General features: G+C 51.0%; 10 protein-coding genes across 10 annotated transcripts; 5 read left to right on the top strand and 5 right to left on the bottom strand.

Moving 5' to 3' along the window:
* Positions 1-392: 392 nt before the first annotated feature.
* K441DRAFT_546471 (Tim44-domain-containing protein) lies at positions 393-2,151 on the top strand (the record flags this gene model as incomplete). Its single annotated transcript, XM_067642865.1, has 2 exons — positions 393-1,405; positions 1,476-2,151. The coding sequence occupies 2 exons, from the start codon at positions 393-395 to the stop codon at positions 2,149-2,151; spliced, it is 1,689 nt and encodes a 562-aa protein (XP_067506934.1).
* A 1,251-nt stretch (positions 2,152-3,402) lies between these two features.
* K441DRAFT_630370 (kinase-like protein) lies at positions 3,403-5,830 on the bottom strand. The gene is made up of 2 exons (XM_067646270.1): positions 4,877-5,830; positions 3,403-4,816 (listed from the first exon to the last, which is right to left on the bottom strand). The coding sequence occupies exons 1-2, from the start codon at positions 5,783-5,785 to the stop codon at positions 3,596-3,598; spliced, it is 2,130 nt and encodes a 709-aa protein (XP_067506933.1). The 5' UTR covers positions 5,786-5,830; the 3' UTR covers positions 3,403-3,595.
* A 553-nt stretch (positions 5,831-6,383) lies between these two features.
* Positions 6,384-7,905, top strand: K441DRAFT_674875 (uncharacterized protein; the record flags this gene model as incomplete). The annotated part of the gene is made up of 2 exons (XM_067650803.1): positions 6,384-6,457; positions 6,771-7,905. The coding sequence occupies 2 exons, from the start codon at positions 6,384-6,386 to the stop codon at positions 7,903-7,905; spliced, it is 1,209 nt and encodes a 402-aa protein (XP_067506932.1).
* A 1,717-nt stretch (positions 7,906-9,622) lies between these two features.
* Positions 9,623-11,038, bottom strand: K441DRAFT_694041 (PLC-like phosphodiesterase; the record flags this gene model as incomplete). The annotated part of the gene is made up of 1 exon (XM_067652693.1): positions 9,623-11,038. One exon carries the CDS (start codon positions 11,036-11,038, stop codon positions 9,623-9,625), a length of 1,416 nt encoding a protein of 471 aa, XP_067506931.1.
* Positions 11,039-11,344: 306 nt separating this feature from the next.
* On the bottom strand, positions 11,345-13,778 carry K441DRAFT_605207 (DHS-like NAD/FAD-binding domain-containing protein). Its single transcript, XM_067645363.1, has 2 exons — positions 13,225-13,778; positions 11,345-13,172 (listed from the first exon to the last, which is right to left on the bottom strand). Exons 1-2 carry the CDS (start codon positions 13,601-13,603, stop codon positions 11,671-11,673), a joined length of 1,881 nt encoding a protein of 626 aa, XP_067506930.1. The 5' UTR covers positions 13,604-13,778; the 3' UTR covers positions 11,345-11,670.
* A 542-nt stretch (positions 13,779-14,320) lies between these two features.
* Positions 14,321-18,109, top strand: K441DRAFT_630362 (uncharacterized protein). Its single transcript, XM_067646269.1, has 10 exons — positions 14,321-14,732; positions 14,912-15,263; positions 15,314-15,560; positions 15,605-16,086; positions 16,139-16,358; positions 16,414-16,533; positions 16,583-16,693; positions 16,749-17,027; positions 17,080-17,211; positions 17,297-18,109. The coding sequence occupies exons 1-10, from the start codon at positions 14,593-14,595 to the stop codon at positions 17,983-17,985; spliced, it is 2,772 nt and encodes a 923-aa protein (XP_067506929.1). The 5' UTR covers positions 14,321-14,592; the 3' UTR covers positions 17,986-18,109.
* Positions 18,110-18,751: 642 nt separating this feature from the next.
* K441DRAFT_655257 (uncharacterized protein) lies at positions 18,752-20,363 on the top strand. The gene is made up of 3 exons (XM_067647821.1): positions 18,752-18,977; positions 19,121-19,869; positions 19,982-20,363. The coding sequence occupies exons 1-3, from the start codon at positions 18,803-18,805 to the stop codon at positions 20,006-20,008; spliced, it is 951 nt and encodes a 316-aa protein (XP_067506928.1). The 5' UTR covers positions 18,752-18,802; the 3' UTR covers positions 20,009-20,363.
* A 39-nt stretch (positions 20,364-20,402) lies between these two features.
* K441DRAFT_655255 (uncharacterized protein) lies at positions 20,403-22,828 on the bottom strand. The gene is made up of 5 exons (XM_067647820.1): positions 21,851-22,828; positions 21,672-21,766; positions 21,242-21,572; positions 20,887-21,061; positions 20,403-20,763 (listed from the first exon to the last, which is right to left on the bottom strand). The coding sequence occupies exons 1-5, from the start codon at positions 22,776-22,778 to the stop codon at positions 20,502-20,504; spliced, it is 1,791 nt and encodes a 596-aa protein (XP_067506927.1). The 5' UTR covers positions 22,779-22,828; the 3' UTR covers positions 20,403-20,501.
* Positions 22,829-23,188: 360 nt separating this feature from the next.
* Positions 23,189-23,530, top strand: K441DRAFT_427601 (uncharacterized protein; the record flags this gene model as incomplete). Its single annotated transcript, XM_067641596.1, has 1 exon — positions 23,189-23,530. A coding segment is annotated over one exon (342 nt), but the record flags the coding sequence as incomplete, so codon positions are not given.
* Positions 23,531-24,278: 748 nt separating this feature from the next.
* On the bottom strand, positions 24,279-25,878 carry K441DRAFT_685190 (uncharacterized protein; the record flags this gene model as incomplete). Its single annotated transcript, XM_067651856.1, has 2 exons — positions 24,279-25,661; positions 25,768-25,878. 2 exons carry the CDS (start codon positions 25,876-25,878, stop codon positions 24,279-24,281), a joined length of 1,494 nt encoding a protein of 497 aa, XP_067506925.1.
* Between the last annotated feature and the right edge of the window lie 341 nt (positions 25,879-26,219).

Here is a 26,219-nt window from a genome sequence, read left to right as displayed (position 1 = left end):
AGATAGTGTTGATTTCTTCTCGGCATTTTGGGTTGGCGGTTTAGTCCGCCATAGTTGGTCCTTAGCGCGACCCTTTTAATCGTTCCTTCTTCAGCTTTTCGGGTATCAATAACATAGCTCACTGAACGGTTATTTTTAATAGTAATCTTAATATAAATACCGTACATGTTTCACCATAATTTACCTTTAAAATACGTTTAAAGGTCCTCAACGAATCTCTAAAGGCGCGACTAAAAATTACTGCAGTACTCTGTAACGACCTGCGCCTTGTCCGAGCGTCGGGACGAACTTTTTCATTCCATCACCATACTCCGGCCCATTATCTGGCTTTCACCACTCCTCACTGCCATTACTCCCCTCCACCTCTGAATTGTATTATAATTTTACCTAGCATGAGAGCGCTGACCGGAAGCGTCCTCTCGACGCGGGCGAGATGCGGAACTGCTAATCCATTTTCCTCAACGCCCACTGCGATACACGGACGAACTGCTGCGTATAGGCGGTTATCTACATCGCCTCTAGCTTCTCAGCGGTCTCTCGCGCAGAGACAGCCCCTTCTCCCTCAACTTCTCCCGTCTTCTCCCTTTGTCCTTCACCCAAGCGATCTCCAGCTGGATAATATTCTCTTCCGAACCTCCTCACTTTATACCCGCCACTTCCACTCCCGTTCGCAATTATACCAGCAAGCACAAAAGGGAGATGTGAAAAGCAAGGCAGCTAAAGCTGAGTCGGTTGGAAAGGAAGGCGCATCATCCGAGGCCTCATCTGCAGGGGAAAAGTCAGCTGGAGAGGGCAAGGAGGGCGAGGCGCAAGGCAATAAGGCTGGCGAAGGGGAATCTTCTGAAAAGGAACAAGAAGGAGAGAAAGAAAAGGAGAAGTCAAAGGAAGAGCCTCCGCCTCCACCGCCTCACGGCGACAAGACCCCCTGGCAAGTCTTTACAGAGACGCTGAAATCCGAATTCAAAGCGTCAAAGGAATGGAACGAATCTACCAAAGCTCTTGCATCCGGCGTCAATGATTTTACTCAAAATCCAACTGTGCGGAAAGCGAAGTCTGCATACAGTCAGGCCACCGATGCGGCAACCTCGAAGACTGCCGAGGCATTGAAAACAACGGGGAAGGCAATTGGACATGGTGCCGCTTGGACATGGGATACTCCTGTGGTCAAGGGCGTCCGTAAATCTGTCAATGCTGCTGGCCGAGGGATTGAGAAGGTGACGCGACCTGTGCGGGAAACAGAAGCTTATAAGAGCGTGAAAGAAATTATAGATGATGGGAGCTCATCAAGATATGGGGGGTGGGTGGAGAAGGAAGAGAGGAGGAAGAAGAGAGAGTTGAGAGAGTTGAATGAATTGCAGAGGGCGGGCGGGAAACATCCTACAGGCCCAATCGAGGAGGACCCGGAGTATGATTTCCCTGTTAAAGTGTGACTCCGATATATCCTTGGATTGGACTGACCTAGATTGATCTTACAGCGCTGGTACAAACATTACCCTTCACAAAGATGCTAAGTGGAAAGAATCTTGGCGGGACTTCCGCGACTCCTCCCGCCTCATGCAATCAATTTTCTCCCTCAAGTCTACCTACCAGGAATCCGAAAACCCTCTCATATCTACTGCTCGGAGCATTTCAGATCGCTTCACTGGGTTCTTCGCAGAGAACGAGACCGCTATGGTCATCAAAAAGCTCAGAGAAATGGATCCCAATTTCCAACTTGAATCATTTTTGACAGAGATGCGCGAATATATTCTGCCGGAAGCGCTGGACGCATATGTTAAAGGCGATGTTGAAACCCTAAAGCTTTGGTTATCTGCTGCACAGTACCAGGTTTACGCGGCATTGATGCAGCAGTATACTACCGCAGGACTGAAGTCAGATGGCCGCATTCTCGACATCCGGCATGTCGACATTCTATCTGCGCGCATTCTAGAACCAGGAGAGGTTCCGGTGTTTATCCTAACATGTCGGACGCAAGAAGTGCATGTTTATAGGAACGCTAAGAGCAACGAACTGGCCGCTGGTATGGACGACAAAGTACAGCAGGTCACGTATGCAATTGGTGTCACAAGGATCCCAGAGGATGTAAACAACCCAGAAACGAGGGGATGGCGGCTGATCGAGTTACAAAAGAGTGCAAGGGATTACATCTAAGCTAAGAAGTCGCTCAACAATTTCTAGGTGGTTTTTTCTGTAACATCATTCCCCAGCAATTCTCAGACCTCACTCTTCGTCAGTTTCGGCTTCTCCAGTATCAAAATGGCTCGTCTCAAATCGAGCACCCGTTCCGGCATCTCCATGGCGCTTGAAAATTCCTGCAACCTCATTATCACATACTTGTCTTACTACTTTCCCACGTCGGATACTTTTTTGTTACATTGACTGCGTGCCTAAAGAGCTAGTAGCCACGCTTCTAATTTCAAGGAGCATAGAACGCTAATGCGGCGTTTGATGGTCCAGCAACTTCCCCCCTCATGTATGTTATATATTTCTTGGTGTTTAGTGTAGTGGATATGCGGTAGGTGCCGCTGGGAATGAGCACTGAGAAGATGAACGAAATGGAATGGAATGGAATTCAGAGCTGCTCGTCTTAAACGAGAAGCTCTTGAATTGATCTCGGGGTGGGTAGAACTGAGATATGAAGTCTGCCACTCCAGACGAGAGTGCAATGCTAGATGAATGGAAATCTAAGATCTCCCTTATCCACTGATATGAGTACGGGGCGAATGCTTTATCTTTACAACAATCTTATCTAAGTACTTGCTAGTATTCACAATCTACGTCTAAAGCCGTTCAAATATTTAGGGCTGACACATACATCTTCACTTAAGACATCAGAAACTTCTCAAGAAATCTTTAACTATGCTAGCTTAGGTAGAAAAAACATTAAATACCTACACAAGACTTACAATATTCGAAGAGGGATAAGTAAGGGTTGAAATCATTTTCAAGGCTTGCTGAAGTACAATGACTTATTCGGGCATGCAGGTTGAAGCCTAATTGTGGCGGTGATCTACCAGGTACGTAGTCATCGCTATTTATCGCGCACCGATTACGGAGCGCCCAACCTCCCACCCGATGAGGTAAGCTGTGGAGCTCCAATCCACGCCACGCCTGAAGCTGTCCAGATCTAGATTTAGCTGGAGCGCCACAGTCAATCCAAATCGTCGCTAGTCCAAATTGATTACTGCATTGTGCGACTTTATGCAACAAAAAATCCAAAGACCTATGCTATTATTCGCCTCAACGACGTTTCCGCTATCAGGCCCGTTCTGGGACAAGCAACAGCCATCACCACTCTAGGAGTGTACGAGTTTCGTGTTGAGGTTGGTCGGTTATGATGTACGAGGCTAAGACAGCACGTTTGTACAATATGATCTCTGAAATTCCCCCTTTGTCCCTGGCATTGCATTACTGGATCAGCTGGTAATAGGAATCACTTAGTGCTTCAAAAGAAACACATTAGACACATATTGCATAACTGTCGAGCTAGCGAAGAGACTTGTCGTTAGCTAATGACAGTCTGCCATTGGAGAAAACTCCATAGAATACTTGAGTTCATCACACGATGATGCACAGTAAAAAGAAGACTCCGTTCCTACCCGCCAAGCAACTCAACAAGGCGCTTTTCAAAGGAATCCAACCCTGCAGCACTCCCTATCCCTGGCTGATTAGTCACTGTCAAGTTCAGTTGCTCAGGACCTGCCACCTCCACTTGCTCTTCCACTTGCTCCTCCACTTGCTCCTTAGCCGCGTCCTCGCTAGATCGTCTGCTCTCAACGGTAAAGCGATCCCTTCTAATAAATAAACCTGCCACGGGACCTCTTTCCTGCCTAGACCCAGAATCAATATCAAAACCGCCATCTGAGTCAGAATTCGATGGACCGATTGTCAAAGACCAGCTTAATCCTGTGGAAGTTGACGTCGTCGGTCGGCGCGCCGGGGTCCTAGAGATAGAGCCCTTAATGGTTAACGGCGAATTCATCGATCCTGCTCTATCGCCGTTAACACTTCCCCAAAGGTTTCCAACTAAGAAGCTAGTATCGTTCATGCCTACTTCTGCCCACTGGGGTGATTGCAGAGTTGGCGTCTTTGTCCCGTCGTCTGCTTCCTCTGCTTCCTCTGCTTCCTCTGCTTGTGAAGTGGCGTCCCCCGGAGTATTGACTTCTGTGTCATTCGCACCCACAATATGACCATCACGAGTCTTTCTAAACAAATCATTGTGACATCCTCTCTCCAAACAACCATCTGCCGAGAGTCTTTCCTCAGGATCAATCTTAATCATGCCGAGGAGAATGTTTACTACCTTGTCGTAGTCCTCATCCGACTTAAATACCTTGTCCAGGAGTAGTTGGCACCAAGTCTTGTTCCACTTCTGCAACGCACCTGGTCCCTGTTCCTGGTCGGGCATAGCTGGAAGGCCATACATTAGTTCCAGCATAATGACGCCTAACGACCAAATGTCCACCGAGGGCCCGTAACCGTGACCGCTACCGGGGAAAACCTCTGGTGCGGCGTATTTCAGTGATCCGCAAAAAGTCTTTAGGAGGTTATCTGTTACAACATTAGAAAGGCCAAAATCGGCGATAATAATAGTATACGGGTTATCTTTAATAAGGAAGTTCTCGGGCTTAAGATCACGATGGACTACTCCACGTCTATGGAGGTAACTAAGGCCGAGGAGTATCTGTCGAAAGGTAGAGACATATTGTTCGTCACTAACACTTTTGAGGTCCGCAAGGTTTCCCATAGGGTAATAGGGCATCAAGAGAAGAGGCTCGTGCGTGTCCTGAAATTCAATCACCCGCATCACGTTGGGCTGTTTAATTATTAGAGTTATAATTAGAGCTGACCCTTGAGGCGGTAATGGTATGCTTACATGAGGGTTGTTCGCCATAATAGCAATCTCATTCCGTACCTTCTCCAACCACTCTTCAGAATCCCGCTTTCTCTTCTTCTTGCCGCGTTGCTGCGGGCCCTTGGGTGGAGGAAAGAACGTCTTGGCGGCATAGACCTTCCCGTCGCGTGCTTTGATAACCCTGCGAACTTCACCAAATTCGCCTCGTCCAATCAATCCATTGTTCAGGTAGATCGGCCACTGACTGGGCGTCCGTGGTTGACTTGGTGCTGTAGTAGTCGGATAGCTGTCGAATTCGAGTGCCTCGACGGATGGGAGTGCGGTCTGGCTTCGTTCGTAGAATGCTCGCAAGTTCTTCACATATTCGGGTGGACCTGCTCGCTGGTTGGGAAACTCGATTTTGATTGCTAGACTACCTGCATGGATCGTGATATCCTCCCATCGCGTCCGAGTGCCTGGCCCGCGGGAGAGAATCCACGTCTCCTTCTTCCGTACTTCATCTTGTTTTTCGTAATCATAGCTAACAGCGGTCCCGTGCGATGAATGGTAATCGTGGAGGAATATCCAACCCCTCTCATCGACGGTGATATTAAATTGCCGGCCACTAATTCCTGCGATTCCTCGATGCCCCAGGAGGATATCAGATGAAACCTTGTTGGTGCCAAGCTGCCACCCTTTTAGGGGGTCCTTTGGTGGCTTGTCAAAGGTCAGAATAATACGATCAGTGGCGTTCTGGTCTCCCTCTCCCTTTTCCTCGGAGGGCGATGATAGGGCCGGAGTGGACTCCCGGCTGTCAATTGTGGGCTCTTTAGCGATGCCTCCGGTGGCCTTGTGGAACCGATTTACATTTTCCGGCAAGCGAAAGGCCGTCCTGGTCCAATTTTTTTTATCGCACGGAATCAGAACTGCGAAGACATTAGGGTCGTCCATGATTGAATGGTGAGGTAGGGACAACGAATTACGACAGGATAGATTGGTGGAACAAAAAACAGACCTTGACAGGAGTAGACCAGATGTTAAATGGAAGATAAAGAATAAGAAGTCTAGGTAGGTAGGTAGCAAGGCAGGCAACAGGATTGAAGCCTACGAAGGATTCAAATCTAGTTTTAATATAGTCAAGTCACTAGGCAGACTTGCTCTAGGTCGACACCAGAGCGTGGAGGTGACCAGGGGTCCGTGGTTGTATGAATGTTCATCCCATCCTTGTTAAATAGCGTTACAATAAATGATTTCTACAAGGACTCGGATTTAACTAGATGCTATGAAGTTCCGACTACGGAAGTACCATTCTGCTATATTAAATGTATTGGATATACGTTACAGTAAACTGTTTCAGGGGGTGAGTGAAATTAGCGAGGATGTTGGTGGAGCGGGGAGGCTGGGCATCCCCACTCCGCCAAGAAATGGCGGCCCGACTCCCATCCGAGCGATGCATCTCACGTCTGCTGCCTAGCAGCCCGCTTCCTATAACAACAACCACTTGCCGCCGCCGCGTGCACCATCGCCATTTTGCATTTTCCTATTCACCATGGACTCTTCAGATGACTCTTCCCTTGACGACCTAGTTGCTCGCCGTACCGTCCAAGACTTCGGCCGTTTTAGGTATGTGCTGCTTACCACCTGTAATTGCAGTTAACCATGCCAACACCTTTCCCTCGGAAAGCATCGTTGAAGTACCAGGTTGGTCGACCCTTACAGAACCAGAGAAAATCAAAATATGCGCCAAATTAGAGTATGAGTCCAGAAACCCCTCAGATTACCCCGGACGAGTCAAGCTAACGTGACGGTTTCTTTCGCGCTTGGAAGACAACAGCAGATCACATCTCCTCAGGACGATGGCGCTCTTCTATCTAGGTTACGGTTAGTATTTCTACCCTATCCATCTCTTCGTTACACTAATAGTATAACAACGTAGCGACCTAACACCACCCTTTGATTACGAAGCGGAGAAGGAGGAGTCTCGCCCCTTAGAGGACCAGGCGCGCAAGGATCTAGAAAACGAAGGCTGTCCTCCTTGCTACCCAACCAATCTTCAATTTCCTTTACGAGATATCCCCGAGAAATACCAAGGGATAGTATCGTACTGGGAATCGTTCCCCGGGACGGGTGGCGTAGTACTCTGCGCCCAATTATCGGACTGGGAGCGATTCCGTGGATTTCAGAGGAAAATCCGACAATACTATCGACATAAATCTTTCAGTGATTTCGAGGAGAAGGTCCGGGAACGTCGGCGAAGGCATCAATTGAGAGAGGATATACGCCTACGATTTAATTTAGGACAACAGAGTCGGCTAGAGAATTGGATTGAGTTCCAGAACTACCATCTTCATATCCATGAGGGGTTGGAGAAGGAGAGAGATGATTTAAAGGAAGAATTGGAAGTCGCTCGGAAGAAAGTTGAGGATGCAGATGCCGCAGACCTCGAGCAAATGCTGGAAGCTATTGAACGGCGGCTCAGACGGCACGAAAATCTGCTACGGTGGGTCGAGCAGGAGCGTACGGTGATAGATGCTGTGCACCCGCCATCCGTCGAAGGAGACCATGACGATCAGGATGGCGCACTGAAAGCCATCCGGAGGCCCTCCGAATTTGACCGCCAGAAGAGACGACCTCACGCGGTTCTTGGCGAGGTAAGGATTTCGAAACCCAAGCCCCGGAAACGGAACATGCAGCGCCAGAAGCGCAAGGCACCAGAAGCTGAACCTGCCATCGAGGACCGGGGCCCTCCACAGTGTAGCGCCTCACGGAACCCGGACAGCCGGGAGAGCAAGCCTCACCGGGAGAGCAAGCCTCAAAGCACCAAGAAAGACGCTGCTCTCCGTCAAATTTGTCCACAGAGGGTGTCCAAGGTCAAACGATTTGCCGATGCCAGCGCGAAATCGCCGCCAGCGACGCCGCTCCGCCGGGTTGGGCAAAAACGAGCGCCAGATCGAGCACGACCCAACCACCAGCAGTCCTTGCAACGGCCACAATCTACGCCTATGGTTGTCAAGATGCGCAGTGGACGGGAGTCACGGAAACCGGAGAGGTGGGGGTTCCCAGATAAGTAGCCAGGCGCTCCTAGCGAATAGAAATTTACTCTTGGTTTATTACACGATAATACATCGGTGGGGCTTGGGAATTGGGTGGTGGTTAATGGAAGTTGGGGAAGTAGTGGGATGGAGAGAGCTAGCGATGCCGAGTTTTGACTGTGAGATGGATGCACTGGATTGCGGAGAGCAGGTTTTCTGTCAGTCCGAGGTTAATTAGAGGAGAAATTGATGCGTTGTAATTGGAAGTACGTGTACGCGGACGTAAGAATGGCGGAGTTAAGGCGTCCGAAAGATATCCAACGGGCAAGGCAGTGAGCTGTATTAATGCAAGCAGGGGAAAGAAAGGACTCGTATCGAAACCCGGCCTCGTTACCTTTTTAAAGCCTGCCCAGTAAGAAGCAGATGGGAATAGGGTATTATTAACTGTATAACCCGCTTAAGAAATATGCAGCCGTATTAGGGAAATGCTAATATATAGGCTTTCCCTTACTTATTAACGGAGCTATAGAAGCTGTGAAGTTTGACCCAGAAACTGCAAACGAATGCATTGAGCCAACTGGATTGGCTGACGAATATAGTATTAAAAGAAATCTACTACATAAACTATGCCTCCCACCTCCAAAATCCTTACATCCATAGTATTATCATAAGGCCTGCTTACAACGCCGCGTTTATTATCCGTCTCTCGCCCTAATAGTAGTTTAGAATCTAGACAGGGCAACTCTATAGAATTAATAATCAGCAATGCTTTAATAAGAACGTAGCATTAAAAGGTAAATAAGCACTCACGGCACCACAAGAGCCGCAAGTCTTGCTAGAGCCATCATTGCTGGCGCCACATTTTGGGCAGCTGGAGCCATGGTTGTCGATGGGGACTGAGATCGGGCCGGCCATAGTTGATTCTTTTAGTGTGTACAAAGAAAGGTTACTCCTATTAATATTTGGTATTATGCAGGAGAGCGAAGAAGTTGATGGTGTTAAGTTAAAGGCTACAATATTTGAAAAGTAGGAAGGCCTGGTATTTAGATGAGGGATGGCGGGGCTGGCAGCTGATGACGCTCACCGGAACAGATTAAAGTAAAGATCAACCTCAAACTAGTTCTCACTCCTTAGGCTGACAACAACACGAGTACCTTATACAGTTAAAGCAGAATTTGTGAAAGAGGGAGTACCCCTTCTTCGCCGCCATAGGTAATAAACCCGAGCGGCTTCTTGCGTGTCGTCACCGTCTGCGACTCGCCAGGTGGATGCGGGCTGGGGGTAGCACGATGGTGGGAGCAAGCTTGAGATCTCGCCATCCCATACAAAAAATTTCACTACTGCCCATGACGTCTCAATCAACCGCCAGCTCCTGCCCGCACGCTGTGTGACGTCTCTGCGTTGGCTCTGCTGAATCCAAGGGCCAGCAGGTTCGTAGACCAAGTCACCTCGTACGGGTGCAGAGTTCGATTTCGACGGCCCATCATGTAGTATTAAGACGTGATTTACTTGGCTACAAGAATGCCACGCGCAATTTATTCAACGGGTTGAAGCACTTCCAAACTTACTATTAAAAGAACCTTATAAAGCTCTTAAGCTACAGACTGTTATCTAGGGGTATGTAAAGCTGGACGCTATATTCCATCTATAATTAATGAGCGCGCTTAACCGGTGAGAACCATGCACTGTGTTATGACCATGTTAAAGGGTTTTTGAACAGACCTTTGAAGAACTCTCGACGACGTCTTCTAAGTTGTTAATTCTCTTTCTCCTGTGCGTGAAACTTCTCCCTCATCTCCAGCTTACTATTCATCCCAATAATACACCTCACAAGATCCCAATCCCCATTCAGTCCCACCCAATCACAAACTACAATTCCGGTCCCGCCATCCCCATCCCCATCCCCATCCCCATCCAAATGATGCTTCGTACACAAATACCCCGTAACTGCCGGATTCAGCCTTGCCGCAATCCTTTCCGGCCAGCACCCCATTCTCCAAAAATTGCTCGCCGATAGAAAATTCAGGTACAGCGGCCCCGGCGGCACAGGATTGACGGCATCGGTATTGACCCCCGGCAGCGGCGCGACGCAGCTTCCCGCAGCAGCCAGGTGCGCCTGCGAGAACTCGATCTTCTGCGTGATTTTGGGCGCCTCGAGCACCTCGCAGAAGTCCTGCACGCAGACGTCGCCGTGCGCGTCGTTCGGCGTGTTGTACGCCCAGCTCTCCGCGTTGAGGCACCAGCCGCGCCCATCGTGCAGGTCTTGCAGCGACTCGTCGAGGCAGAATCGCCGCAGCAGCACGATCTTGCCGCGGGCTTCGCCGAGCGTGGGGATGCGGGGCTCCGTGAACCATTTTGCGCTGTCGGTCGCGTAGTGCTTGTGCAGGATCTGGCTCAGCTGCTGGTCGGTGGCGTTGCCGGCGCCTTCGCGCTTCAGCGACATGATGAGGGTTTCGGAGGGGTTGCGGGCGAGGAAGTCGAGGGTTGGGTTGATCAGGTCGCGCAGGTATTTCGTGCCGGTTAGCGAGATGGGGAAGACACCGTGCACGAGGATGAGCCCATCTTTGCTCAGGTCTGCGGGGTTCTGGGGCTGCACGCGGATGTCAAAGAAACGGATGCCGTTTTCGAGTTGCGATTTTGGAGATACGGCTTGGCATCGCACTGAAGGTAGGGCTTTGTAGTAGGTTGGAGAGTTGTGAGTGCCAGGGATTGAGAGGGCAGAGAGGGGTGTCCCGTCTTTGAGCTCCTTCATCCAACAGGGAAGATTAGCGGAGGGATATATGGATAGGTAGGCATCATTAGGTAGAAAGACACCTGTGAACTGCCGTCGTGGATCAGGTACTAAGGGCGTGAAAGTCCGGGACTCGGTCTTCCGAGAGGGAATATCAATCCGGTATCTCTGCCCGTCGCTCTCTATTGTCAACCGTATTGTCTCATTCCCCAAGTGTTCGGTGGCTTTGATGTCGGTCGTATGTATTTTGAATGGCTCAATACGAATGTCCGCGTCCTGTTGACTAAAACTTTGCGCATGCTCCCCGAGTTTTGGCGCGGAGGGTGCTGATGAAGTGGCATTTCTCTTTCTTTCGTTCGAGCTTGGGGCTTCATATCTCTCGATTAGCTTCAATTCGAGCGGTGTTGATGTGAGGTTGCGAATCGTGAGGGACAGGGCCATATTGGAAGTCGAGCGGGTGGTTTGAATAGTAAGAATAGCAGGGAAGAAGGGGTAACTTCTCAACGGAGCATAACGACTGACCTTGTACTTCTCTTGACTGGGAGGTAAGAAAGCTGAGGTTGAGATACGTGGAGATCTTAGGGAACGATTGGAGCCAAGATGGGTGGCTTTCCGTTGCCCGAGATCGACAAGGCGGAAAATGAGCCGCATGTGAATTAGGAACATCAGGCATTTTCAGAACAAACCATAGACCCGTTCGAGCCGTTGCTATTGCACATAGAAAGTTTTCACCATGTCAAAACCTCACAGACTATAATCTTTTAAGAATTCCTTAATTAACTGTACATCATTTGTATGCTCAGCGTTCCGCCTTGATAGACGGCATTGGCCTGCAAGCCTAATAGCCAAAAGGCACCGTGATAAAGACCCTGGATGTGTGGATATCATGCGGTAGAAGTTAAGAGCAGGAAAGAAAGTAGCAAGAGCAATATGCACAGAGTCGACATCTGATCCAATTCAGCGCAGGAAAATTCGGTTCACCAATGCGCCGCATGTACAAACATGGCTGCTGACAGCAAATCACACGAGAAGACATCCCGAAACTCCCACCAAACAGACAATGATAGAGTAACTCATAAATCAACAAGCCTAGCCAAATCGCTAGGCAACGTGCCCTTCGGTGAGATGGTGCCCTCCCTCCTTTCATTTGCTGGACGAATCTGATCAGAACTCGGGGACTTGTATTCGGCCATCTCTGATTTCCCTTGATTTGGGATTCGGTTTGGTGTAGGTGGAGCATATGGAGGCGATGTATTGTTGCGAGCTGCTTGTGGGGAAATTGGAGCCATAGGAGCGGGAGCATTAGGAACTTCAACCTTCTTGCATCTTGATTGTGGCTTGGGCTTAGAATTGGCAGAAGCATCCTGGTCCGGATTCGCCTTCGCTTTGCCACTCCGCTTAGTGACAGCTTTCGAAACCGTGAAGGCATTCGTAATCTTGTTCGCTGTGCTCTTCGCAATGGTCGCCTTCTTCGGCTGACTTGTTCGCTTTTTCGGTGCTGCTTTCGTGGGTTTGGTTGGGTCCACTACGACTGCCACCTTAATTGTCTGTATAGATTTTCTCTTCTTCGTTGGTGTCGATGGATCTTGATTTGAAGGAGGGAATCCGATGGACTCGCGTGGAAGCATGCGCGGGCTAGCGACAGGCGTCAACTGTCCCTGCACTTGCTCGAATGCTTTGATTTTCGTAGGTGAAATAACTACCACCTCAACCTTGCGGCTCTCTTCCCTCACTCTGCGCAACTCTTCTTCAGTGACTTCCTTATATTCCGACTTGTCGTCCCATCTGCGCATAGCAGCATGCCGAGCAACTTCGTCGCAAGGTCCTCTCACTACTAGATCCCAACAGTTTTCCAGATCCTTCCCTATGGGCTCCGGGTCGTTGTTGATCCAAATGGTTACGCCGTCACGCCGATCCCTCACTACTCCGCACATCTCTCTTGTGATCCTCCTCACGCCGGGAACTTTCAACGTTGTACCGGCAACGATAACAGCATCTGGCCTGGTTCTTAGATCCATGCGGGTAACAGATCCAATCGCCTCGTCATCTGGATTATGCTCATTATACAATACCATTCGAGGACGAAGCCGGCCAATGCCGTGGCTTCTTTTGCCAGCAACTGCACGAACACCATCATTCTCTTCACACTCTGTACATGACGGTGGGATTGGTCCATCGAAAAGTTCGGCCTTAAATTCGGAAAGTTTGTGACATTTTGAGCAGACCATTTTATCAAGGCCTCCATGAAGCTGGATCGTTTTAGGCCATGGCGCTTTCTTTGGCAAGGGAACTTCAGTCTTCAAAGGCTCAAGAGCTGTGTCAATTCCATCTACATTTTGGGAATACAAACGTAACAATCGTCCTTCATGAGCCAATGTCGCGAGTAGGTGATGAAAGGCGGTCGGCTGTGCTGACTTTGTCTTCGCGGAAAGCGATCGCACCATGTCATGGAAGGAAGAGGTTGACGAATCATCCTGGTACACGGAAGCATCAAAAAGATCTTTCCCGGAAGATTTTAGGTTATGTTGGCTGCGGAGTTCTTTAAATAGCCCAGTGGATGATCGAAAGTCAGGAACTACGGAAAGAGTTAATTATTGGTCAAAGTTAGAAAAGTTGTTGTCACTTACTGCCAGCAGACACCGAGATCCCTGCGCCCGCGATGACCACGATCTTCCGCTTTTTGTGCAATACCTTAAGAAGTCGGTCAAGCTGGGATTTCTGGCTTGCATCAACCTCGCCCAATCGCAAGTCAAGATGTTGTGTCGTTCGCGGCTTAGGTTCTGCTAATTTCCTCCTCTTGGCTGGTGGAGGCCCATCATCACCAGAGGCTGAGGTGCAAGCCATCGTTTCCGGGGCAGGGGACGCCTTCGCAGAAGAGCGCTGCGACGCTGATGGAGAAGGATAAGATCGCGCTAATGATGGGAAATCCGGTGGCGGTGAGGGCGACAGGGAGGCGGGAGAGCTGAGAGGAGAACTCCCACCATCAGACAAGAATTCGTAACTCATTGTGGGGAAAGGAGAGCCGCGTCGGGGGACTGCGGCGGGAGAGAGGGGAGAGTACGACTAAATCATGAGCAGATGTTAGGATGGTGTATATGGCAACAGATGGATCGTGTCGTATGTTTGCGCAGGCGCGGTGAAGGGGGAGGATGAAAGGAAGAGGTTGGGTTCGGCAGATGAGGTAGGAGGAGTTGACATGGCTTGGCGGCGGCCAGGAACGCTAACAGATGCTAAACGCCCTAAACACACACGGCTCTGTTTACTGCCATTGTTTTGCCTCGCCCGGATTGAGTAATGCCCGAACAATCCTCCTTAGAGCAATTGTCCTGAAAACATTTCACGCATATTGAACAGCTCGTAATGCATGATTGCTATTGTCTTTATTCTCTGCACCCCTCTCAAAAGGGGCGCAATCTGGCCGAAAAGCAAAAGCTGCAATTACCCGGCATGACGCTGGCACAATACATGCAGGAAAACGGATACAATTGCATGATCACAAACCGTTTTAAATTTGATACAGTTACCTCGCTCCAGGCTTGCCTTCGATTACGCTTCTACTGTCGTATTCCGAGCTGCAATTGGGAAATTACCATTATCTAAAACAAAGGCATGCCGCAATCGGTGTATGGAGGTCGCAGAAATGCCCGCGCGAAGTCTTGGCACTCGCTTCTCCCACCGAGTCCATCGACCAGCCTTGCCAGTCTTCGACAACACCATTCATATCAACGACTTACTATCACAAATTTTAGGTAACATCGAAACTATGATATAGCGCTCGTGCTGTTACTCGCTAGATTTGTGAACTCCCCGAGCCTTTTTACAACTTCACAAACATCGCATTGCCTGTCTCGACCTTTTCGCCCTCCCCGTATTTCTCAATAATGGATTCAGTTGAAATTTAAGCTGCTTGATTCTCTATTGTACTGCCTTTTTCTCTTTACTGCTATACTGAATCTCAAATTTTATTGAAATTTCTTTATTCGGTGACTCCTGCTATGCCACTAACGATGGAGGACGAAAGCTATATGGAAGACCTCTTTGGAGACTCGGAGCCGGTTCATATTCCCACTATGACCCCTCCAATCAAAGGCCTTGCCCAACGAATAGATGAGCTTCATGAAAGTGGGTGCTGTCAGTAAGTTATTTACATTCAGAGTGCTCTCTTTTGCTGTTGAAACCATCCGCCAGCGGAGGTTCATCTTGTCAAGTGAATAGTACACAACAATAGAATGGCTTTGAACTCATGAATTTAAACCCACCTACCTTAATATCCATTATTTCTCATGGGCTTGCTGATAGTTTATGAGCAAATAGGAAGATTGCCTGGTCAAAATCTGGATGTGTCGCATCAATTACCCCCGATGGCCGGGGCGTGAATCTCAGGGCTTTCTTTCGAAACTCATCTGATGGGAAATGGATACTTGGTGAAGAGATACCATTGAAAATACCACAGGCGCATGATGACTTCCCATTTGTTCACATATCGTGGGGTCATATTGGGACAGATCTTGCCGTATTAGATGCTGCCGGCCGAATTTTTATCTTTACCAACATGTATGCTCTGGGTCGAATGATGATGACAAGAGTGTCCACCATAGACCAAGAAGATGAAATGGGGGCTGTAGTTGGAATGCATTGGTTGTCGATTATTCCACATCAACAAAGGGTACGCTAATCTTATTACTGTGGCTAATCCATCGCTAATGTATCACAAAGAATCACATTGCGTGGTCAGCAAATCGTGACGGGAATGACTGGAGTTTCAATATTTCGAGTCTCACTTTTAACGACGCTCATCACCCAATCGATGGTAAAGCGGCCCTGATATGCGTTGGGAGGAATGGCATGCTTAGGCTTCGCTTTCAGCAACCCGATAGTAGCTGGCAAGAGACATCCACAGAGTTGGAGCATGTCAGTTCGTCACGAGAGCCTTTCACTCATGCCGCCTTTGCTTCCAAAAATGGTAAGGCCCGTCTTGCCAATAATCATGCACTGCTAATTGCATAGACAACTCTTTATTACTGGTGGCTCATGATGTTATTGGGCATCTACATATTTATCGCGTTCAAATCCACTGGACTGTTCCACAGCCCCCAAAACAAGGGCCGCCTCTGCGATCAATTACCCCGCCCACGTTTGAGGTGATAAGTTTGATGGTTGAAGATCACTGTTACCCAGCAAGCTCGCCTTCTGTTGATGGAAGTCTTACCACTGGACAAGAGCAAAGAACCCATATACCAGCCCAGCTTACTCACCTTAGCTTCCTTCCAACAACACCAGAGCAGCATGCGGGAACACTTCCTACAATACTTGCCATCTTCTCTCACTGCCCTAACCCTATTTCTTCCCTCGATCAAACGCAGCCACAACAGAATTCATTCAGCATCATTGCCCGATGGGAGCTTCATCAACTTCATCAAAGTCATCTTCATTCTAGTGTCGACCAGGTGGCGTCGAAAAAGAAGAGCGCTAGTAACGTAAACCCAAGGGTGAGGATAATGATTGCGCATTGTCACGAAGCCTACTGACTTGAACATATAGCAATCTTTCCGGTTGAGAAGGCAGCCAGACTTGCTAACAAACTCCCTCGTCTTGTCCTTCTTTCCTGTCTGGTATAATATGATTCTCGTGTTCTGCCAGAGTGACGGGTCGGTGGAATTTCGTAATAGAGCTTCAATGGATGTTATCACTGCCAATTACAACCAGGATAGAGTCAGCACCCTGCCTCAAGCAGGATTTGCTTTCTCAACACTCGAACCAAGTGGGTACACTCGATTGTTCAATGTGGTCGTCTACTCATCACTATCCCTCTACAGCTCTTCACATTGCGTTATCAGCAAATCACTGCATAGCTGCAGCAATGAAAAGTGATGGATCTGTAAAATTGAAGTTGATGGAATACACTCACGGATCATTGAATTCTTCAGAAGATGATCGTAAGTGGCTGCCTCTCTGCTTCTGATCACGCTTAGCCAACGATAATAGCAAAGCACGGAGCAGCGATTGCTGCACTTGTGTTACAGCACACGTCTGCTTGCAATCAGTACTTCACTAGTGACGACATTTTCGCTGTCATGACCCAAGAGGTACCGGATGGTAAGACTGATTACATGTGTATCCCGCTCTTATTTACTCGTTCTCACGGATGCAGCACGGAAACGCGCATTTGTGTCTCAAGCCTTCCGTGCACTCAACGTAAACCTTGATTGCGTATTCGAAGATGCACATCCCAACGCATTGATCTTAATGAGCCGAAGTCCATTCATCAAATGTCTCAGCGCGCAAAATCTTCTTGGATGCCCTGGAAACTCTCATCGAAGTTTGACTGGCAAACTTGCCTGGGCGGTTCTAAACGTCCGATACGCGACCCAAATCATGAATTCGGTGATAAAGATACACGGCCAAATTGACAAAAGTCCTTTGAGGCCTGGTATATAATTCCGAGATATTTATGGGTCTTATATATGCTGATGCTTTGTTAGAAATAGCGCCATCGCTGGTTGGTCTGTGTCGATGGATGCTGCACTTTATGGTTTGGATGCTTGACGAGCTCATTACTCTTAGACACTCCCTGAAGAACCCAAGGATTGATAGAGCTACTTTGCAAGCCAAACGTGGGTTATTTCCCCTCATTCTATCGATAGGTTCCTTCGAGTGAATCAGTAGAAAGAGCAACCAGACTAATTTTCTGCTGCATAGTCGACGAAACGACCTCTCCAGCTCTCATTCTCCTCCTCGCATCTTTCCCTCGTATCATGCTGAAGATGTGGCAACAACCGCTCAACTGGATATTCAAAACCGCGGTTGGTTTCGCTAACACAGATTTGAATCCCGAAATCCGGCGCACCTACACCACAATGCACACAACATTCCTGGAATGCCCATTCGAGTGGCGTTTCTTCGACTCACTCGTCTCAGAAGCGATCGCCTCGGTCAGAGACTCCTACCAGAAAGCTCGAGTGAGCGACGGGCAGAGAGCACAGATGGAGCAGGACATGATGCTCGGCGAGATACCCGAGGCACTGATGCCGGTGGCGCGCTATCTCTTGACCACGACGCTTTCCAAGTTACTCGACCGGCTCGACCCGGCGAAAATCATGTTCTTCGATACGCGCTGGTTGGGGCTTGATAATTCGATGCGTACGGCGGCCTTGCTCAAAACGCACAAGGTGGATGTGTATCGGAAGATTGTGCTGAAGCCGCGGGCGAGGGGGGATGGGGAGGATGGAGAGGACGGGGGCGAGATGAAGCTGAAACGGTGTACGAGGTGCTTCGAGTATATGGAGGACTTCTCGCCTGGGCAAGGACAGGGGCATATGAACTGGTTGGGGTCGGCCAAACAATGTGTATGCTCTAATGCGTGGATGATTGCCGAGGAGAAGCTTTGAAGGCATGAGAGGGTGGTTTTATGTTATCTTTGCGGGTGGTGTGCTAAATTTTACAATCTATTCAAGCCACTCTAGCTTGTTGGTATGAGGTTGCGTGGGCTCCGTTTTGTATATTCGAGATATGAAGTTCAGGATGAAGTCCACATCTAGGCTTGTTTTAAGCAGTCATTCCCACCTCACATATAGCCGCGCTCACTCCTTGAAGGTCTTCTGAGCCCTTTTATCATTTATATGGATTTACCTGTATGCTTCGCAAACGACTCGGCTTCAAGACTGTCTCAATTTCGCTGAGGTGGCTGGGACAGGATGGGACTTGAGAAAGACGACTACTGTACCTGCCATATATATAAGCCATCTATTGGCACATGTGCTGTCCCGATATATCACATCCCCCCAAATCTGAAGGATGAAGCTTCACATGATCAGATTCAGGAGACAGTATTGAATTGATCAAGAGGCTTTATTCGTATAGCCTTCGGAGCTGCAACGTACTCCTTCGACGCTGGTGCCATCGCAACCATTTCTCTTTTAAGAGACACCCGGTGATAAGTGTCGTAGCACATGCCCTACCCAGCAGTACTCCGCAGCCTAGCTCTCTCAACAAAAGGAAGTCTCAAGCCTGGATTACTCACACATCCACAGCACTCCTCCCTACGCCCGTGGGTATCAGCCGCGCCAACCAAACATCGAAACCTCGGCACAAGAGGAACCCCAAGACCAGGCCCGAGGCGGCGCCGAGCAAATTTCGCGAAACGACTACATTGATGAATATCTAATCCCTCTGCACGCCGCGCCCAATTCGCCATTGTGCCAGGAAATGCTCGCAGCGCGCTCCACCGTGATAGCGTCAGCGCGGTGCGGAAATGGTTTTGTGCGGAGGAGCAGGCCTACGACGACTGCATCGCTCTCACCGCTCGTCGCTGCTCTGAGCCCTCCGCTCCGCACACCGGCCGGCTTCGCCCAGCGCAGGCTCCAAAGCGCCGTTGGGACTGGTCAGTTCCCGTTTTTTTTCCCCTGAGACGGATGGGGCGGCGGGAAGGGGCCTGTGACTCAGGCCGCCGCCGCTGCCCTGTAGCTTTCCCGGATAGATATATATCTACATCTGCGGACTCGCCTGCTGACGTCTCGTCCATAGCTCCTCACGCCTCTCTCTCCTCCGCACCACCACAACCATCCCCGCGCTCCCACACCCGCACCCGCACCACTCTCACCTACCTTGCGCTCTCCCTTTTCTTCGCCTCCCTAGGCTTCGCCATGGCCGCCGCCCCCGCCTTCGAAACAGCCACCGCGCTGCTCACGCCGCCCTCAGACGCCGAAACCCTCACGCTCTTCACACCCTCCTCCGACACTCACGCCGCCATCGACAGCTATATCCTAGCCCACCCTCTCACCCAATCCCTCCTCACAAATCCATCCTACACAGCCTCGCGCCCGCACCTTAAGATCCCGCCGAACCTGCGCCCGCACAACCTGACGGGCGGGACCCTGCTCGGCGACGACAAGATCGCCGTCCCCCCGCTCACCTTCACCACGGCGGACGGGTCGTCCTTCGTGTCGGTGCAGCACCTCGGACGCGCGCTGTGCGGGCACCCGGGGATCGTGCACGGCGGCTTGCTCGCCACGCTGCTGGACGAAGGGCTCGCGCGGTGCTGTTTCCCCGCGCTGCCGCACAAGGTCGGCGTGACGGCGAGTCTGAAGGTCGATTATCGCGTGCCGTGCAAGGCGGACCAGTACGTGGTGCTCAGGGCGGAGACGACCAAGGTCGAGGGGCGGAAGGCGTGGGTGAAGGGGAGGTTAGAGACGTTGGTGGATGAGGCGAGAGGGGAAATCCCAACGGTCTTGGTGGAGGCTGAGGCGCTGTTTATAGAGCCTAGGCAGGCTGCTGTGAGTATTTTTGCTACTCCCCTTCCCCCTTTTCCCCAAAAACAGGGGGCCTTTTCTTTCCTTTTAGGACGAAGGCGGTTGGATTGGAGAGGGATTGTGCTGACTTGAGCAGACGATGGCGCAGGTGTACTCGTCGTAGTAGACCGATACCGAGTGAGGTTTTAGCTTTGGGAATTTTGAGACAAGGGAGGTAAGGGGCTTTAATGGAGAGGAAGACTGAGGGATACGGCATGATACGCCACTCTAGCTCGCGAGGAGCTGGATCTGGGCCCGGTTCTTGTGAAATGGTTTCTGCATAGCGGCGGATTTAACGGGCGACGGGACTGTCGAGATTAGATTTAGAGGCGTGAGTGCTCAAGGTAGCAATGCTTAATGGCTTCGGTGTGGTGAGGAAATTCACGTATATATGGAGTTCATGACTAGGTCTCGGGAACTGGGTTTGCTGAGTTAGAATATAGATATAGATATATTAAATGGGATCTTATAGAACTACAACCATAGAATTTGGACTGTTACATGGACGAAACCTGTGTGCAGGGATGATATCTTTAACATTTATTTTATTACAGCTCAATCTATACAGCGGAGATTTACAGGGCTACACACATCTTATTTACAACTCGCCACACCGCCTACTTCTTCTCCTCATCTCCCTTCTCTCCTATCCTCTCCATGACCTTCTCGCTTCCTCCACTATCCTTTAGTCGATCGCCATATCTCCAAATAAGCCCGCTAACTATCCCCGCCGCGTAACCCCCCAGATGAGAAACATGGTCCACCCTCGGCGTCTTCCCAGCCCGCATCATGAAAATCTCTCCCACGACAGCCGCGCACAGGAACATGCGCGGGGAAATAGGGACGGAGATGGAGGTGAAGGGGATAGAGATGCGGTCGCTAACATAGTCTCTCCATCAGCACGCGTCTAGAATGAGCTTGGGGGGGCGGGAGGTATGATTTCATGCGGGGGCAGAGAGGGGCAGGGCGAATGAGATGCGTCAATTGAAGGGTTTTACGTACCGGTCTTCGGCGATGCACCAGAGCGATAGGATGCCGAGCATGGCGCCCGAGGCGCCGATGCATGAGGTGTTCAGATTTCGCGTTAGCGTGTAGTACCAGAGGGAGGAGAGAGAGCCGAACGTGCCGGCCGCGATGTAGGTGGCTAGGAAGGCGCCGCGGCCGACCGTATCGTGACCTAGATGCGGTGTGGAGTTAGCTGATGGAATTTGAAGGTTTCCTACATACTTTGGAGTATGTATACCTCTGCGGTTAAGGTTTTGATATAAAGAGAAAGGAAAAGTTCACAGTGTGAAGAGGGTATAACAACGGCGGAAGAGAACATATTTAGTGTAAAAAGGAATAAGAAGGGACTTACACCACACCCCGATCGTCATGAGATATGCCATATTAACCGCCAAATGCTTAATGCTCTGATGACTGAACACATTTCCCAGTGCCGAGAACGCCCTGGGATACGCCGGTATCATCGTCATATATTTATTCATGAACGGCCAGGCACGCGGGTAGAACCACAGCAACCAGAACCCGAAGTTGATAGAGAGGATAGTAAGAGTGGTTGCAAATGAGGGCGTGTAGTCCTTCATGAAGCGAAAGGCATGGTCTGGCGGGACGTAGGTTGACGCGTACCAGGCGCAGAGTGATAGGACGGCGAGAGTGAAGACGGTGGTTGGCCAGAGACGTTGAAACTGAGGACACAAGTTAGAAAGATGGAATATAGTTTTGATTGGCGAAGACTATATTTTATACGCGCAGATTAGAAGAGTTTGATAGCAGGAAAAACTTACGGTAGTTAAGCTCGAAAATAGCTCCTTCTCATTCTTAAATTTCAGCTGTGCCTTCTCCCTGAACCTCTGAACATATTCGTTCTTCTTCGTGTCTCCTGTAGCAGCAAAGCACCGTCAGCACATCGCGCATCCAGAAAAACAATCCTCCCCTCTCTACACCTAGATGGGACACCACATACTCAACTCAACTCCCAAAAACCGCTTCGGCGCCCCGGCCCCCTCCCGCGCCGCAACAGCCCGCCCCCCACTTTTCCTCCTCTCGTCCGCCATTATTTTCTTCTCCTCCACCTCCCTTCTCCTCTTCTCAACCTCCCACTTCGCCTTATTCTCCCGCCTCACAGCATCCATAACACTCTGCCCATACCGCGCCCGTCCATACTCCGTTCCCTGCAACCCGAGCCCGCCTTCTCCAGCCGCAGAAGCCCCGATCTCTCGTTCGACTCTCTCAGTCTCCCCCTCAGCCCACCGCGCCGCGGCGCCCTCCTCATCAACCGGAAACTCCCCCCTCAGCCACGCGAGCCCATCCAACACCCGCTCGCGCGTCAGCTGCGGCGCGCAGCCGACCAGGCCGCTGACCCCGTGCTCGGCGAGCGACCCGCTCACGCGTCGGTGGTGCAGGGTGCGCAGGACCTCGTTGCCAGTTTTGGTGGGGATGGATGGGCCGAAGATGGCGTGGATTTGGGAGGCGGGGAGGGGGCCGGATGGGAGTGGGAGCTCATTGGGCGTGGGTTGGGTCTGGGGGTGGGTTTCGGTTTGAGTTTGAGTGTCGGTCTGGGAGGGCGGGGGTTTGGGAGCGGAGGGGCGCTTGGGGGGCTGTTTTGGCGGGGGCCCGCGGGCGGGTTGTGGGCGTTGGATAGCTGCTGAGGTTTTGAAGAAGCGGAAGTGTGGTGGGACGGTATCGTAGGTGCGGGGGGGATATGGTTGATGGGGTATTCGGGTGGGAGGGCGCGGGGGGTCTAATGGTGAGGGTTTTGGGTTAGACGAAGAGCTGGCGGAGAAGGCTCTCCCGGTGGCTATTCGCGCGGCGAGGCGCCATGGCTGTGAAGTAGAGGGGAATCGCAGTGCGGCGCATGGTGGCCGCAGTGTTGCCGCCCATGCATTGCTCATTGCTGGGCTGTCGTCATTTGCGTAGTGTGAGAGAGGTCGGTGATGGGTTTTTGGAGGTGAGGACGCACGGACGCAGGAACCACTCAGCCCTATCGGCCTTTGCGGTTCTGAGGTGGGGGATTATTAACGCTTTATAGCTTTATATAACCAACTATCCATATTCCATTTACCTCCTCATTCTACCCCCGGTGTTTCTAACTCTGCAAACATCTCAGACAGCAGTGTAGTCATTTTAAGCTTCCCCATCAGAGGAAGCAACAGCGCTCCATATACTCACTCCCGCCTTCCATCTCCGCCACCCATCTCCAACTCTAACCCAACTCCAACCCTCCAAACAGCTTCATATATCACTAACACCTCCCAATCACCCCACCAGAAAATTACTCCAACACCCCCCACGCCAACCGCTCATGTCCGCAACCGCAACCCCCATCCCCCCCGCCCGCTTCGCCGCCGCGCTCCGCGACCTCCCGCTCTCCTCGCTGCACGCCAAAGCCGCCGAGCTGCGCAACTCCATCGCCCACCTGCTCTCCTCCAACGAGGAGCTGAAGCCGTTCGCTGAGGCCGGGGATAAAGACTGTGCGGAAGCAATCATGGAGAACGAGGAAGTAATCCGGCGCATGGAGGAGCGCATTTCACTACTAAGAATAGAGGTCGAGGGGAGGGGAATGAAGTGGGCTGAGGAAGGAGAAGAGAGGGAAACCGAGGGTGCAGTGATTGGGGGTTCGGATCGGGATGATGTGATGGGCGATGCAAGTAGGGATATAAATGTGAGAGGGGAACCGAGCGAGCAGGCTGCGCTAGATAGACGACGAGACTATAACCAGCCAATACCGGGGGGGCAGGAGACGGAAATACGGGAAGATGAGGGAGTGCATTTGTGAGAACTGGTGCAGAGTGCATGAAAATGTCATCTTGTGGGTAGGAAACAACGCAAGTCCGAACTACTGAAGGTGTGGATATCCCGATTAGTTTTTGCTCTAGACCAGTGAGATGGCATTCAAGCTAAAGATGCCCTGCAGTCTTTCGGTCCATGCAGCCCTTAAATGCGAGTGTTGGTTAGGCCGAATTACAGTTTCTAAACGGAATGGCCGTCCTAGGAGTGGCACACAGCGTCCCACGGCTCGAACTATTGTTGGAGGGAAAAGTAGGGCAGTGGGACTTGCAAACTAGGTTATATGGAAACCACATCCCAGCGAATAGGAAGTGAGGACGTGTTCACAGTATCACTCAGGCACCCTAAATTGTAAAAATCTATGCATGTTGATTGGATTCTACCACCACCGTCGTTGCTCGGCTTTTATTCTGCACTATTCCTCCGACCATAGACACAGTAAGGAGCAATGCTCAAAACTGGAAGTTTTCCAATCCATGCTCCAGAAGTCCCCGCTAAATCCTAAGACGCCTGGCCTGTTAAACCCTAATAATCCTTTAACAAAACAGAAAAGAGTAAAACTCTTCGAACAAGAGGCTAATTCTACCTTTCCAAAATATACATGTTTATCTGTACGCACTCATATCCAAAGGTATGCTGCTCCCCCGCCCGGCGCGATACCGTTTCGGTCCGCCAGTGAACTCCCGCGGTTTGGGCAACTGGCTGTCGTCCTGGAATTTGAACCGCAGGTCATGGATCGGAACCACGTCAGACCTCTGTCCGGGACTGGTAGGGCTGGAGCCCCTACTTCCACCGTTTGTGAGCGTATACGTGCTGGCATCGAGCATCGATCGTATCGGTGGTTGAGTTGCTTGCCTGGATGGTGGTGACGATGGAGGAGGGGGTGGAACTGAAGGTATCATAGACGATGGCGGGGGGGGCGTATACGCCACCGGCGGAGGAGACGCTGGCGGGCGGGGCGGGGGAGCTGCTGGAGATGCTCGTCCAAAAGCATTTCGCGCCGCCTGCTCTGCTAGTGAAGGCATATGTCCGTTCATTGGAGGGGCGCTCGGCGGTGGTGGGGGGGGAGGTGTAGATCGTGCTGGCGGCGGCGTTAATCTTGTAGGTGGCGGCCTATGAACTGATGTCGGCGGGGGGGGCGGTGGAGCCGATTGCGTTGGCGCTGAAGGCGGCGCTGTTGGCGGGAGGGGCGGCGGAGCCGATGGCGATGACAAAGGCGGCAATGGGGGTGGAGCTAATGGGATCGAAGAATTCTGAGGTGGCCGAAGCTCAGGTGCCGAAGAATTCTGAAGTGGCCGAAGTGAAGGCGCCGAAGAATTCTGAAGTGGCCGGAGTGAAGGTGCCGAAGGAGGGGATGCTATGCCAGACGGTTTGCGAAACGTGGGCGGGGGGATCGGCGGCTTTTTCCCTATGGGAGGTGGTGGTTTAGGTTTCCCTGCACTAAACTCCAACGTAGATGCTGTCGACATCACAGATGTGGGTCGCAGATTATTTTTCAGCGCTGCTATAGAAGGATTTCCAGGAATGCTCGGTGGTGCGGCTCCAGGCAGTCGGGGGGGTGCTCCAGGCGGTTTTGGTGCTGAATTCATCGGTGGTCGAGGAGCGGAACTTCGTGACGTCTCCGGATCTGATAAATATGGCGAATGGCTGTCCGCACCAGTATCTACTCCCCCTGCTTTTCGTAGCTTCGGCATTCCTCCTGCAAATAAACCTCCTAGCTGAGGTGCGCCTCCTACTGTTGAAGAACTATCTCTCGCACTCTCACTTCCCGTATCGCTATTACTCCTTGCTCTGGTCCCGGGGACAGGCGGTGCAAGTCCTCCTGGAGGTGCTGGCGGCCTTGCCATTCCAGGAATCGGGGGAGCGCCCCCAATCGGTGGACCACTGGGCCCGTCTGTCACTTTTCCTACTATGGGTGCTGATCGGTCATTGATCTGAGTGACCTTCTTCAGCTTTGCGCCCTTCGTGATATCTCCCAGGAGTGCTCCCTGTACTCAAATGTTAGCATTCTCTTGCTCGCATGTCCGCCGGACATCCTGACAGCTCGCGTGTTCGATGCCGGTCCACAAGTTTCAAAGGCACGTTGTCACGTACTCTTCCAGCTCCAGCTTTTGGTCTTCCCATAGGCGCCCCGGGCATCGGTGGCGGAGGGGGCGCTCCTATGCCCATTCCGGGGGGCGGTGGTGGGGGGGGAGGAATCGACATGATGAGCCCTAAGCAGTATAAGGCCTCTCTGTGTCCAAGTGGAGAATCTCTCGATATTGTAGCGTATACTACTAGGCGAGTTATGGTGTTGAAGTTGCCCAGGTGGTCGTTGGGCGTTGTTCCTTTAAAGGTGCGGAAGTGCGGCTCGGATTCTGCCCAGGTGCAAAAGCTGGATATAACGATGATGTCGTCGCTAAGCTGTATCGAAATGGATCACGTGAGTGGTGAATAAGCAGCCGATTAACTTGAAATAGTATAGTGAATGGCTTCAGGAGCTCAGGCACAGCTTGAACACAGTTATAATGGAGGTTTTAAGAGGCCATTAATCAATTAAAGTGGGC

Source organism: Cenococcum geophilum (assembly GCF_001692895.1).
Source record: "Cenococcum geophilum 1.58 unplaced genomic scaffold K441scaffold_9, whole genome shotgun sequence".
Classification (NCBI taxonomy): Eukaryota; Fungi; Ascomycota; class Dothideomycetes; order Gloniales; family Gloniaceae; genus Cenococcum; species Cenococcum geophilum.
Note: the sequence above shows the minus strand (reverse complement) of the source record. Positions and strands in the feature narration are given on the sequence as shown.

What these genes read in the sequence shown, in the direction of transcription:
- K441DRAFT_630370 (XM_067646270.1), bottom strand. Translation starts at nt 5,785, where the DNA reads ATGGACGACCCTAATGTCTTCGCAGTTCTGATTCCGTGCGATAAAAAA. An exon ending in TTATGGCGAACAACCCTCAT is followed by an intron (nt 4,817 to 4,876) that starts GTAAGCATACCA and finishes ATAATTAAACAG; the next exon opens with CCCAACGTGATGCGGGTGAT.
- K441DRAFT_605207 (XM_067645363.1), bottom strand. Translation starts at nt 13,603, where the DNA reads ATGAGTTACGAATTCTTGTCTGATGGTGGGAGTTCTCCTCTCAGCTCT. An exon ending in GATCTCGGTGTCTGCTGGCA is followed by an intron (nt 13,173 to 13,224) that starts GTAAGTGACAAC and finishes CTCTTTCCGTAG; the next exon opens with TTCCTGACTTTCGATCATCC.
- K441DRAFT_630362 (XM_067646269.1), top strand. Translation starts at nt 14,593, where the DNA reads ATGCCACTAACGATGGAGGACGAAAGCTATATGGAAGACCTCTTTGGA. An exon ending in TTTCTCAACACTCGAACCAA is followed by an intron (nt 16,359 to 16,413) that starts GTGGGTACACTC and finishes ATCCCTCTACAG; the next exon opens with CTCTTCACATTGCGTTATCA. An exon ending in GACCCAAGAGGTACCGGATG is followed by an intron (nt 16,694 to 16,748) that starts GTAAGACTGATT and finishes TCACGGATGCAG; the next exon opens with CACGGAAACGCGCATTTGTG.
- K441DRAFT_655257 (XM_067647821.1), top strand. Translation starts at nt 18,803, where the DNA reads ATGCTCGCAGCGCGCTCCACCGTGATAGCGTCAGCGCGGTGCGGAAAT. An exon ending in CCAAAGCGCCGTTGGGACTG is followed by an intron (nt 18,978 to 19,120) that starts GTCAGTTCCCGT and finishes TCTCGTCCATAG; the next exon opens with CTCCTCACGCCTCTCTCTCC. An exon ending in TAGAGCCTAGGCAGGCTGCT is followed by an intron (nt 19,870 to 19,981) that starts GTGAGTATTTTT and finishes TGACTTGAGCAG; the next exon opens with ACGATGGCGCAGGTGTACTC.
- K441DRAFT_655255 (XM_067647820.1), bottom strand. Translation starts at nt 22,778, where the DNA reads ATGAGCAATGCATGGGCGGCAACACTGCGGCCACCATGCGCCGCACTG. An exon ending in GTTTTTGGGAGTTGAGTTGA is followed by an intron (nt 21,767 to 21,850) that starts GTATGTGGTGTC and finishes TTGCTGCTACAG; the next exon opens with GAGACACGAAGAAGAACGAA. An exon ending in CATGACGATCGGGGTGTGGT is followed by an intron (nt 21,062 to 21,241) that starts GTAAGTCCCTTC and finishes CACCGCATCTAG; the next exon opens with GTCACGATACGGTCGGCCGC.